Source organism: Mus musculus, chromosome 11, assembly GCF_000001635.26.
Source record: "Mus musculus strain C57BL/6J chromosome 11, GRCm38.p6 C57BL/6J".
NCBI classification, from domain to species: Eukaryota; Metazoa; Chordata; class Mammalia; order Rodentia; family Muridae; genus Mus; species Mus musculus.
In genome coordinates this window covers 109,478,362-109,492,389 of record NC_000077.6, presented here as the reverse complement: position 1 = coordinate 109,492,389, position 14,028 = coordinate 109,478,362, and the positions used below count along the sequence as shown (strand labels likewise).

General features: G+C 46.8%; 1 protein-coding gene across 9 annotated transcripts in view; it reads right to left on the bottom strand.

Moving 5' to 3' along the window:
* The window catches only part of Arsg (arylsulfatase G), a 99,998-nt gene that overhangs the window by 80,941 nt on the left and 5,029 nt on the right, over positions 1 to 14,028 (bottom strand). For 3 of the 9 annotated variants that reach the window (XM_030246381.1, XM_006534348.2, XM_017314803.1), the window contains 4 exons: positions 13,881 to 14,020; positions 6,817 to 6,914; positions 6,633 to 6,684; positions 1,740 to 2,622 (listed from right to left, as the gene is read on the bottom strand). Coding sequence is in view for 8 of the 9 variants with exons in the window: in XM_006534348.2 (XP_006534411.1) it covers positions 1,740 to 1,957 (218 nt within the window). In the remaining variant the exon portion in view is untranslated. The other 6 variants (XM_017314800.2, NM_028710.3, NM_001361975.1 and 3 more) reach the window with 6 other exon arrangements.

Genomic DNA, 14,028 nt, shown 5'->3' with positions numbered 1-14,028 from the left:
AAATCCCACCAATCCCCACCCTGCAAAACTCCACCCCCAAGACACTCTATGTAAGGCCTGCCTCCAGCTTAGCTCCTTATTCCTTCTTACCTAAGCAGAGGCAGCCACTCTCTTGTTGTCTTTCCCAACAAATCTTGTGTGAGGTTGGTTGTACAGTGTGACTTTGTGGCACTGTCCCCTCAGAGTTGTAACACTTCTATCAGGGAAACCTTTCTCCCTCAGAACTGTAACACTTACTCTGGAGAGACATGAATTTGGGGGGAGGGGTGCTGCCACTTAACACAACCCATGTGGACAGCTATGGAAAGACCGACTCAACATGTCAAGGGCAGAACACACCTGACACACGGGGAACTGAGACTTAAGTGGAGAGCAGCAACTCTTAACAGAAAGTGGACAGTGAGCACAGGAAGTGCCCACCGCACAAGTCAGTAAAGAGGGGCTCACCTAGGCAGGTGACAGCTGAAGCCAGCCACGAGATGGAGAGGCAGAGAAGGACATTTTGTGAGGTGTTTTATGGGGTTTGGGTTTTTAATGCCTTTGAGTGACTGGAAGCAGAATAATCCAGAAAGCTCACCTCGGCTGGGATAAGATGGCTGGAGAAAGTGATGTCGGATGCAAGGGTCTTTATCTCAAGGGCAAAAGCTCCAAGTTCTGGAATATATGATGCAGAAACTCTGTGGAGATGTTCCCCAGGCTGTCCCTAGAAGCTAGCACGAGCCATTCCCATTGAGCCAGATGCAGGTGTTTTATAAAACACAGACAAGAGCCATACCATGCCCCTGTATCCAACAGGACCAACACTAGCCAAAAGAAGGTTTGGGGGACTCAAAGGCATCTCTCTGCAAGCTCTTGTTCTCCATCTACGTGAGGAAAGGAGCTAGGATTTAATGAGACTCTGCAATGGCTGCCCTATAAACACTACACCTGTCAGAACACACTCGCTTCCTTTTGCCGTCCATGCCTTAAATGCTAGTTCCTACTGTTCACAGATAAATGTGTGTGCTCAGTGGCTCTCAGTTAGCTCCTCATAGGCCACCTACACCCTTGAGCATCCTTCTCCTCTGGACTCCGCAAACACCCCCAGTGTGAGCACATGTGTAACTTGACTGTCTACTTTCCTCTTAGCCTGTCTTCCCTTTTAGAAAGTGAGTAACTTGGGGGCAGGGAATTTTGTCTTGTCCACCTCTAAATTCTCAATGCCTAACCTACATATATCTTACCAAGTGAATGGCTGGATGGGTGAGTGGGCGGGTATATGGATTGGTGGATGGACAGATGACAAATGGATGGTGGGTAAATGAATAGATGGATTCATGGCTGGATGGTTGGAGGATAATGGGTGATGGGCAGATGGATGAACACAGGACATACGGATGGATAATAGGAAAGTAAGTATATACATGGATAGATATTTGTGTGATACTATACTGGCTTCAAATACAATAAATCAATAAAGTAATGGAAGCGACATAGACTCATCAATTGCTTATTACAGTGCTTTATCAGGACGGGAGTGATGGCTCATTAGATAAGCATGCTTGTTGACTTAAAGGAGACCTGGGTTCGATTCCCAGCGCCCACTTGTTGGCTTATAACCATCTGTGATCCCGGTTCCTTGGGACATACGTGTACACAGGCAAAACACGCTTACAAAGTAAAACAAACAAATCTTTAAACTGCACCCCCAACAAAAACTGCAATGACAAAAGGCTTTGCTTGGCATTCTCAAGACTCACCTCATTCCTTCGGAAGCCATCTTGTCAAGATTGGTGGTGTCCTTTGTTTCTGCCCAGTTTGCTCCCAGATCACCCCATCCCATGTCATCAGCCAAAATGATCACGATGTTTGGTTGGGGGGCTCTTGTTTTCCCACTGATAGAGAAATCCACGAGAGGGTAGAAAAATCCAGAAAAAGCCATGCCAACCAACAAAACCTTTAGAAAGAGCCAGCCCATTGTAAGACACGAAGACTCCCGTTGTCTTGGATAAATGATAACCGAGCACCACTGTGAATCTCTGGAATTTTAGAGTTTTCTCTTTGTTCACTTTCAGTGCAGGAAGTCTCCAAGGAGTCCAGTTGTCAAGAATACACTGGAGTTAGTAATGGCTACAGGGCTACAGACACAAGGTCCCCATGTGGAATCCTAATCCAAGAAAGTCAGGAATGTGTCACCCCTAAGTTGGGTTGGTCCCCTCAAGATGTCTTCTCATCGCAGCTTAATAAGATGACTGGCTGGGTGCAGCATTCAGACATCAATGTCAATATCCACTCTTGGCCACTTAGCAGAGAAGTGGCCCTTTGCACTCAGGGGAGCTAAGGCCACAAAGCAAGCCTTGCATCTGCTTAGGATTTCATCTGGTGACTGCGGGATACAGTCTCACATCTGCAGAACACCTGCATGTTCTAGAAGCCACAGTCAGCCCTGAGATGAGTTTCTGAGTTCCAGATGGTAGAGGTTTCTGTAAGGTTTCCTGGAGGAACAAAATCTGACAAGAAACCAGAGTTGGAACAGCCAGGTCTGTGGTGTTTTACTCAGTAGCTTGGGAAAAGAATCACTTTTCCATGCCAACAGATGTTTTCCTTCTTCAGATGTTCAACTGCCTCATCGGTTTCTTCCCCCTGGAAAACAGGGATGACAATAATATTTGCAATGGACCTATAGTAACAGGGTTGGCAGTAACATTAGAGATGACTCCTTTGCAATTCACACACGCTATAAATGAGGATAACCGAGCCCTAGTATCCTGGGCCAGCTAGCTTCCAGTCTGCTAACTCCTCCCGGAGTGTCTCCCCAACCCCTACCACCACAAATGGTCAAACTGATTGAGAATTTTAAAAGAAAGGTTTATTTGTTTGTTTGTTTGTTTGTTTGTTTAAAAAAAAAAAGTCCCATGATCAAGGCACAATTGCTTAGAATGGCCTTGTTATGACCTCAATGTTTCTGTAAGAAATTCTTGGCATGAGTTAATCCAGGAAGCTAAGGATATAACTCTGACCATAGAGTGCTTGCCTAGCTTGCACAAAGCCCTAGGTTCGATCCTCCAACATCTCATAAACCAGGTGTCCTTAGTGTTTGACTATAGTACCAGCACTTGTGACGCAGAGACAGGAGGACCCGAAGTTTAAACTAATCCCCAACTACTGTGAGACCAGCCTAGGATACATAAGATGTGATCTCAAAGCAAACAAACAGCTTCCCCCAGAGAAATTAATTTGGGTAAAAAAGAGACTTGTTAAAACACAGTTTATAATAGATCTAGGTGGAGGACATAAGTCATCTCTGTAGAATGCTTTCTATCTTTCTGTGTGTTTGTAATTTTCATAATTAAACACTGCCCCCAAGGTCCCAGAGAATAAATAGAAACATGTTTCTGTACATTCGAATCATGACATTTTTAGTAAGGAAATCTAGGGCTGGAAGCTGTAGCTCCTTGTGATTTACCATGCACGCACAAGATGTACAAGGTATTGCTGTCAAACACCATTTAGCCAACGATGCTCATACCTGGGTTTGCCTATGAATTAGCAAACTCAGAGCTGGGGATACAGCTCAGCGTGTAGAGTGCTTGCTTAGCAGGCACACTCCCAAAGCCCTGGGTTCAGTCCTCACCATGGTCACGTGTATCCAGAATCCCAGCACTCTGCAGGTAGGAGCGGGGCAGAAAGATCTGGAGTTCAAGGTCACCCTCTACTACATAGCCAGTTGAAGACCAGCCAGAGACCTATTCTCAAAAAAACAAACGAGGCGAGTAACAAATTCAGTGAGAAGGCTGCGGCCATTTTCTGTTCCTTGGACTGCATTTTCAAGACAGAAACTCATGTGACCCACACTCATTGCACAGCACAGGACGACCTTGAAGTCCTGATCCTCCTCCTCCTCCTCCTCCTCCTCCTCCTCCTCCGCCTTCTGCTTCTCTCGCTCTGGGATTGCAGGTGTGAGCCTTCACACCTGGCTTTGAGATATGAACTTGAGCAAGCTCCCAGGTGAGAACTACACCCTTTGTCCTTGGTTCACTCTTGGAATAGTAAGATGTTGGGGGGATAAAAATATCACTCCGGGCCTAGAAGAAAAAGGAAACTGTGTGGCCTAACTGGAGATGACTCAGTTCCGGTGGACAAACCTGAAAGCCAAGTAAGTGTGTCACACTAAGTTCTGAGACACGAGGTTAGATGTCCAGCTGGAGGTGGCAAATAGAGCTGAGAATACAGTCATGTCACTCTTTGTTTACTTAAGGGCTCTAAACCTGCAAGGTGACACTGTGTTGAAATTCTAGAGCAAATAACAGCCTTCCACCCACGGAAGATAATCAAAGAAACAATCTGTATTGTATAAAATTGCTAGAGGCTGGAGCTCTTTCACATGGCTATTTCTTTTCTAATTTTTTTTTTCAAATTATGTCTCTGTGAGCCAGACATAGGGGTGTGTTTCTTTGAATCCAGACACCTGGGAAGCAGATGCAGGTGGATCTCTAATGACTTTGGGGCCAGGCTGGTCTCTCTAGCAAATTCCAGGCCAGCCAGGACTACAAAGTGAAACACACACACACACCATCTCAAAAAGAAAAAAAAATAATTAGTCACATGCTTCCGTGCCTATGTTCATTCATACAAACCATGGCGCTCACATGTGGAGGCCAGAGGACAACTTGCAGGAGTCAGGTCTCTCCTTCCATCCAGTGGGTCCCAGGGATCAAACTCAGTCTGTTAGGCTTGGTGGCAAGCTCCTTTACCCACTGAGCCGATCCCCAGAGTCAGACATTATGACCAGCTAACCCCACTGTTGGCTTCAGCGGATGGGAGTTCTAGAAGAGCTCAACAGAAAGCAAATGAATGGACAGAGACATCCCCAATTCCAAATAAACAGAAGTCCCATCTGGAGGCCCACAAGCCTTCCACTTGCAATGAAAATGCAAACCCTTCCACTTCCCAAAAGGACTTACTTCACACTTGATTATTCAAGTGGTATTCACTGATCTTGAGATTCCCAAAGACTTCTCCCTTTCTGGAAGACTCTTGCATAAGGAGAGTGCTCAATAACTACTTGTTCACCTGCTGGTTAATTCCCAGCTTCCTTCCACTGGCTTTTACCCAGGAGCAACAGCCACGGGAGACTTCTTTGTAAAGCTGTTTGGCTTAGGGCATTAGTATGGCCTCATTTCTGGTCAATAATCCATCTCTGGATGACCTGACCTTACAAGAATTCCAGGGGGCAGGGGGGGTGGGAATTCATTTAAGAAGGAGGCTAAAATTAAAGTGGGAATCAAACTAGATTTGTTTTCTTTTGGAGTTCCATGGCAAGGCATTCTTTTGAGGATTTTCAAAAGGAGGCGTTAACGCCGCACTTTGAATCTTCATAGAATAGAAATGAGGTCACTTAGCCAGCTGACTACTGCAAAATTCTTCACACCCATACCTCCAAGGGGACACTTCAGCCCTTTCTGCTCATTTGCTTACGTTCTTTAACCAAAAGGAAGAGACAAACTAGTCGGTCAAAGGATGGACTTGAACCTCAGGTTTCAGTGAAGATTCATACTGAAATTCTACATGGCTTTGTCCTAAAGAAAATGGCCCCCATGTACTGCCATGGGACGTGATCTGATGTCACTTTCCCAACTCAGTTTTTATGAATGAATCTCTTTCAGGAAGGAGGGGCTAGAGAGACTGCCAAAGTGACCGAGATAGCTCTGTTGGTAAAGTACTTGCTATGAAAGTGTGAGGACATGAGTTCAAATCCAGAACCCACAAAAAGACCAGTGTGGTGCTTAGGGCTCCTCCTAGTATGCAGATCCTCGAGGCTTTCTGGCCAGCCAAGCTAACCAAGTTATCAAGTTCCAAGCTGGTGAGAGGCCTTGTCTAATAAAACAATGTGGGAAGTGTCCTGAGGAAGACATCTGAGGTTAACCTCTGGTCTTGGCACACATGTGCAGTCACAGACAAACATACGTCACAAAAAACGTGCACACGGGAAAGGGAAAGAGGGCAGGCACAGGCAAGGAGCTCTCCTCCCGACAGTGTCAGCAAAGGAGAGACGTCTTTGACAAACTAAGCATTCACTCTTCTTTCCACTTCAGTGGAAGGTACTGGGCCTCTACAGTCACAAAATGGAGGCCACCTGCTCCAACCAACTGTGATAGATCCCTGCTGAGCAGGCGTCATCAACCCAGGCAGTAGAGCAAACCTCGGCTGCCAATCAACTTCCCCAACAACTCATGTTCTCTCTACCCACGACTTGGTTGGTTGGTTGGTTAGTTGGTTGGGATTCTAGAGGTTGAACAGAGGCTCCTCACGCATGCTAAGCAGGTGCTATTCCATCATCTACCCTTCCCCACACCCAGCCCCTGAGCCAGGTTATAAGGCAAGGCTGCTAGGTATGTGTTAAAGGTCAGCTTCCCTTTAGTTTCCAGGCTTGCTTATAGGTTGGCGATAGACAAAGGACTCACAAACAGGCTCTCCCGAGAGGCGTGCGTGCTTTAAGGCAATCTGCAGATGTGCCGAACAGTTGTCTGAGTAACCTCGGCCTGGATAGCCACTCCATCACCTGACCCTGGCTTCCCACAGCCCTCCCTGTGGCCAAGCATCCTCCCAGAGAACCTTGAAAACAGCTGAAACAACAAGGAGGTTGGACAGACCTTGCTGGCTCGGGGCTCTGTTGGTTTTCCAGAAACGAAGCTTTCGGATGAACTGAGGCCAACAGAGACAAAGGAGAAAGGAGAAGTCAGTGTCTGATTGCAGAGTCCTGTTGTTTGTTTCGCCAGCCAACCCAGGGCATGGCCTATTCGCTGGCAAGGGGCCAGGAGTCACATGGGGACTTACCAGGAGGGGCCTTGGGCACCAGCTGTCCACATGAGGTCAAAGGTGGTTCTCCCAGGCACTGGATCGTTGGCGCACCCCATGTGTGCTAGCGCTTTAACCTAGGTAGTTAGTGTGCACGCAGCCATAAATGAAACAAGACAAAAATCCCTACCCATGCACCACTTTGGTTTGTTCTAGGGGAATGGAACATGGAGAAAGTAAAACAGAAGAGCGACAGAAACCAAAGCACCAAGGTGTCGGATACGTGGGGTAGGCAAGTGCACAGTCAACAAGGGGTTCAGGGTACTCCCACCCAAAAGGCTGTCCAAGAGTCTTGGGAGACAAGGGTCTATAATAAGCCAATGGTGCCACAGGCAGAGAGCGATCGGGGAAGGCTGAGCTCTAGAGCAAGTGGCAAGCCACAAAGAGGTAATTGTGAAGACAAGCTTGCTTCTGAGTGCTGGGATAAAGGCCATGACCAAAAGCAACGTAGGGAAGAAAGGGTTTATTTCATCTTATAGTTTAGTCTGCTTCCAAGGGAAGTGAAGGCAGGCAGGCACCTAGAGGAAGGAACTGAAGCTGAGGCCGTGGAGGGGGAAGGTTCGCAGGCTTTTCTTCTCCATGGTTTGCTCAGTGTGCTTTCTTATGCCATCCAGGACTGCCTGCCTAGGGACAGCATTATCTGCTGGCCAGGCCCTCACATATCAATCCTTAATCAAGAAAATGCCCTCATGTACTTGCCTACAGGCCAATCTGATGGAGGCATTTTCTCAGCTGAGGTTCCCTCTTCTGACATGACCCTAGCTTATGTTAAGTTATAAAAACAAACAAACAAACAAACAAGCAAGCAAACTAACCTAACCTAACCTAACCTAACCTAACCTGCCAAGCAAGGAGACTGAGCAAGGGAATAGTGAAGTCAGAGCAACACAGACCAGAGGGGAGAGGAGGGCTGGTGAGCGGGAGAGACCGAGAGATGAGACAGTAACAGAATCCTTGGGGCTGCTACATTGAGGATATAAAAGTGTATCTATCTGTGAGAAGTCAGTAATGGAAGAAGCTGAAACATTCTGAATGTGTGGGTGGGGAGAATAAGGGCTCACACAGTGTGTGGTGACTCCTTAAATTTTGCTTCACCCCTTGGTGAGGGGCGGGGGGGGGGGTTCTAACTCAGTTTTGTGGTTCTCCAACTTGAACTTCATAGACAATATTGTCCTGTCACTCTCAAAAGGTTGACTGTTGACTTCTAGCAGGTCCAACAAACCCTTCCTCCTTTCCTTCGGTTCCTTTCACCCGGTATTTTGTCACAGCATGGCAGAAAAGTAATTGATACAGCTTTGATAAAATGCCCTCACTGAAGCCGGTCAGTGGTGGCGCACGCTTTGGATCCCAGCACTTGGGAGGCAGAGGCAGGAGGATCTCTGAGTTCGAGGCCAACCTGACCTACAGAGAGAGTTCCAGGACAATCAGGACTACCCAAAGAGACACTGTCCTGAAAAACCAAAAAAAGAATATCTTCACTGAGGTCAGGGAAAGCAATCCCACTTAATTCACTAAGACCTTTGTTTACATATTTATTTATGCATTACACAGCTCAAGCCAGATCCTGTTTTTCCCTTCTGGGAGCCATTGTTGCCAGGAAAGCAATCCCCAGGAGGGAAAGGACATCCTGTCCAGGTTTAGGCTAAGACCACCTGTGGAGGTTGTCACAGACACAAACCATTTGGCAGAAGCCAGTCTGGGAGCGCTAAAGTGGCTTCACACCATGCATCCAAAAGCCCAGGAGCCCTTGGGAAAGTATACCTGACTCTTGACGCACAAAGGACCTGAGGGAGCGACCTAACCCTTTCTTCTGCATCCTGTCTTGTCTTTAAACTTCTCTCCTGCACTGGAGAAAACAAACCACCAAGGGCAAAGGGCTTGGGGTCACATACCTGAACCCCACCTCCAGAACAGTGAGGTTAATTCTAAATATATTTTTATAACCCATATTTGCATATTATTTGCTAAATATTTCATTGTGGATGTGGCAAAATATACAACCTGGAGAAACACCTACTTATCCAGGATGTAAACCCAACAAGTATCAACCAGCCATAGCCAGTCTGATCAAGATGTTCCCCCCTCCACTTCCCTCTGCCCCACCCCTCTTGAAACACGCAGAATTGTTTCTATTTGTTTTTTGAGTTGTGTGTGCATTTCTGTATGCGTGTATGGCTTGTAGATGTGAGTGTTCTCAAGACGTTGGAAGAGCGTATTGAATCCTTTAGAGCTGGAGTTACAGGAAGCTCTGAGTCTCTGGACTTGGTTTTGGGAACCAAACTCAGGTCCTCTGGAAGAACAGCAAGGACACTCTTATCCGCTGAGCCATCTCTCCAGACCCATTCTAGAGTACTTCTTAAGTATACCCCACTGTGTGTCATGGTTTGGAATGGGACCTATCCCCACTCAAAGGCTCCTATGGTAGAGGCTTAATTGCTCTTAATTGCTCTTTTCCTCTGTCAAATCTTCTATCTTTTTACTGTATGATTGTTTTGTCCATATGAATGTCCATTTGCCACAAGTGTACCTGGTCTCGGTGGAGATCAAAACTGAACATCAGATCCCCTGGAACACGAGTTACAGGCAGCTGTCAGCCACTGTATAAGAGCTGGAAACGGGCTGGAGAGACGGCTCAGCGGTTGAGAGCACTGACTGCTCTTCCAGAAGTGCTGAGTTCAATTCCCAGCAACCACATGGTGGCTCACAACCATCTGTCATGGGATCCAATGCCCTCTTCTGGTGAGTCTGAAGATACCTACAATGTACTCATATAAAATAAAGATAAATGAGTAAATAATATTTAAGAAAAAGAGCTGGGAATTGAGCAGCCGGTGCTCTTAGCCACTGAGCCATATCTCCAGCCTCTGCTTTCAGATCTATTTATTTATGTATGTGTGTGCGTGTGTCTGGGTGTATGTAAATAGACCGTGTGAGTGCAGGAGCCTGCAGAGGTCAAAAGAGGGCATCAGGTTCCATGGAACTGAAGTTACACAGTGTGGGGGCCAGAAACCAAACTCAGGTCTTATGACAAAATAATTAGTGATCTTAACGTTTGAGCCGTCTTTCCGGACCCACGATGGGTTTAGGTGACTGGTTGATGGGGATACCAGCTTCATCAATGGATTAACCCGCCAATGACTTCAGAACTGAATGGGCCATTAGGAAGTGAGACAAGGAAGGTCGACGTATCTCTTATCCCCAGATGTTTCCCGTCCCTCTGCTGCCTGGCTGTGCTCTCTAGAGCATCTCTAGCCTCATGCTCTGCCTCTCCACAGACCCAAGGCAGTGGAGCCAGCCACCCATTGCCAAAGCCTCTGAAATGTGAGCCAAAATGCAGCTTCCTCACATTGTTTTCTGCAAGTGTTTGGCCGCAGCAACAAATAGCGGTTTCAACCACAAATATTTCTGTACTGTGCTCTAAAAGATGAAAATATTTAAATAGCTATAATTTCATTAACACGGGCTTTGTATAGATTAATAATTATTTGTTACTGACCCAAAGCCAACAAATATTCAAATGTCTCCTTTTTTGTTTGTTTTGTTTTGTTTTGTTTATTTTGTTTTAAAATGTTTAGTTTTGTATGCGTGTGTGCATGCCTGCATGTGCATGCATGCATGTGTGTGTACAGGACTCAACCTTGAGTATTATTCCTCAGGAGTTGTCCATCTTTCAGACTAGGCTGGATGGACAGCAAGCTCAACCCCCACAGCTTGTTTTTTTTGGGGGGGGGTGCTGGGGGATGTTAGGCATTGGGCACACATCCTCACACTCAAGCACTTCACCCACGGAGCTATCTCCCAGACCCTGGTTTTGGTTTTGTTTTGTTTTGTTGTTTTGAGATAGGCTGGCCTGGAGTCATTGGCGGGTTAAGCCACTGATGAAGTTGGTATCCCCATGAGCCAGTCACTGAAAGCCCATCCCAGCAAGTGCTGGGATGACAGGTTCGCACGATTACACACAGCTTTCATAAGCACCACTCGGCTCTTTATTCCAAGCCAGACCTAGACAAGGTCTCCCTGAGGCCAACCAATGCAGTCTGTTCCTGTTTTGCTCCCCTCTCCTTTTGCCTGTAATATACATAAAAAACAAATGGACTTGTTTGCTCCATACATTTTAGCTAACTTGTATCCCCTATGGTATCATTACATAAAATGTTTCTTCAGCTCTCTCCTCCTCTGCAGACGGATAGAGGGTGTAGGAGTGAAATCTGATTCAAGTTCAAGTTTGTTCTCATCAGACTCCTGAACCTGGGATGACAAGGTTGTAACTCCCCATGAGATGGCGGCACCAAGAGAAGGTAATGAGGGTGGATGATGTCACGAGGATGGAGGCTGCCTGGCAGGATTAGTGGGGAAAGCCAATGTAGCTACAAGGTAGCCACATACAAGCCAGGGAGGTGCTTTCAGGGGCTTGGCTCCTGAGGGTTGCTAGGATCCTGAACCCCATCCTCAAGCTTGAATGGTAAGTCCTTTAACCACGGAGCCATCTCACAGCTACTTTCTCTGTGTCTGGGGTGCTGGAGATCAAACTCTGGGCCTTTTGCATGCTAGATTAGATCTCTACCACTAAGCTATATCCTACACCCCATGTAGGATGTTTCTAGATTATGAGTTCAGCATAGTCAGTCACCTGCTAGCTGGGTTGACACTGACTATGTCACAGAATCTCTGTGTCCTCTAGTTCCTCACTTAGCTGGAAACAAAGCCATAGATAATGTCCTTCACCTCCAACAACAAAGGAGAAGGAAACAACCCAAGCTGTACTCGGAAAGGCCAGCTCTTGTTCATCTGTCTCTCCATTGCTTTAAGCACTAAAAAGATATCAGGAAAGAGGATGACGAAAGCTCAGTGCCTTACTGAAATTGCTATTGAACAAAAGCACTCGCAGCTCGGGTGGTGAAATCCAGACTTCCTGCAGCTATTGGCGGGTGTGTCTTTACTGGAGCCACCATGCCACATGTCAGCAAGTTCTGGTGGTGGCCTCCGAGCAAAGGGAGAAGTCACCAACACCTGGGGCCTGAGCAATGCGGAAAGATCACTCTGGTTCGCACTTTCCAGCTCTCAAACTACTGGTTCCTTGTTACAGGATCCCATCACTGTGCCATCTCTGCTAACCTCGAGCTAGGACCCTCTGCTGGGCAGAGCCTGTTGACAGCTGACATTGTTGGTAAAAGCTCTCCCAGCAAATTTGGTTTGGGGCACTATAGCTATGATGTCTATAAGACTGGAGGGTGGGGGATAGAAGGAGGATATTCCTTTTGCTGGTGCTAGCTGAACGTAGGAGCTATAGGACTCATTTGAGACACTTGCCTGAGCCTGCTAGCATCTCAGCGATGGCAGGAACTTCAGTGTGTTTCACGCACTGCCTAGTCCCAGTACCTTGCCCAGAGACTGTTCAATCAGTATTTGCTGAATGAGGGCATTCAACGCTGAACAATGAAGTCCCAGCCTGATCGGCCCTGCCCTGAAAACCCCGACTTCATCACCTCACTTTCCCTAACCTCAGATGACCTTTTCGAACTTCTCCTTTCAGAGAGTCACTTGTAAGACATTACCCGTGGAAAAGCTGTCTTCGAGGGCAGAGGTGTGGTTCGGTGGTTGAGTGCTTACCTAACTCATGTCGGGCCTTGGGTTCCATTTCCCAGCTCCAAAGGAAAAAAGAAAAAGAAAGAGAGGGACTCAAGAGATGGCGAACTCAGTAAGGTGATTGCTGCACAGGGAAGAGGGACCTGAATTTAGAGCCCCAGCAGAGACATAAAAGATAGGCAAGGCGGTGTGTGTGCGGGGGAGGTGGGGGTGGATGCTGGCAACTCAGCCTCGTGAGCTTCTGGCTTATCGTGTGTGTGTGTGTGTGTGTGTGTGTGTGTGTGTGTGTGTGTGTGTGTGTGTGTGTTGTAATCCCAGTGCAGGGGAAATGGAGACAAGAGAAATCCCTGGGGATGCTGGCAACTCAGCCTTGCTGAAAAGATGAGCTTCTGGCTTAACAAGAGACCAGATCTCTGGGGTTGGTGAGATGGTTCAGCGGGTAAGAGCACTGACTGCCCTTTCAAAGGTCCTGAGTTCAAATCTCAGCAACCACATGGTGGCTTACAACCACCAATCATGAGATCTGACGCCCTCTTCTAGTACGTCTGAAGACAGCTACATTGTTCTTATTTATAATAATAAATAAATCTTTAAAAAAAAAATCCCAGATCTCAAAAAAGTAAGGTGGAGAGCAATCAAAGAAGATGCCTGGCCTCTGATGTGTACACACACACACACACATACACACTGACACAGACACAGACACATACATACACACACAGACACATACACACTGACACTGACACACACACAGACACATACATACACACACAGACACATACACACTGATACTGACACACACACTGACACATACACACATACAGACTGACACACACACAGGCACACACACAGACACACATATAGAAACATACATACACACACAGACACATACACACTGACACACACACACACAGTGACATATACACATGTTAAGCCAGAAGCTCATGAGGCTGAGTTGCCAGCACCCACCCCCCTCCCCCGCACACACACTGCCTTGCCTAGCTACACACACAAACACATACACACTGACACATACACACTGACACACACACAGAGACACACACACATACACACTGATACACACACACCACTCACACTCCAAAGAAAAAGAGAAAAAGCCTACTTTCAGTAAGACATTATTTCCTATCATCTGAACTAGATAATAAATAATTCAGAGGGGTCAGAAAGATGGCTCAGCGGTTAAGAGCACTGGCTGCTCTTGCAGAGGACTATGGCTCAATTCCCAGCACCCATATGGTAGCTCACAACTGTCCCTAGCACTAGTTCCAGGGGATCTGACACCCTCACACAGACACACATGCAGGTAAAACATCAATACACATAACATCAAAATAAATAAATTATTTTTAAAATATAAATAAATAATTCAGAGACGAGAGCACACCCCAGGCATGGTTTCTGTGGGAGACAATAGCATTCATCTCTCCCAAGCCCACCTAACGCTGGAGCGCTCCACAGATCACAGCAGAGTTCTAACCACGCAGAGCCTCTCCTGGCCTCTTCTCCATAGGACGGTCCTAGAATCATAGGATAACTATACTTCTTAGCCACGAGGAAGCAAGCAGCTGTCTTGCTCCTAAAGAG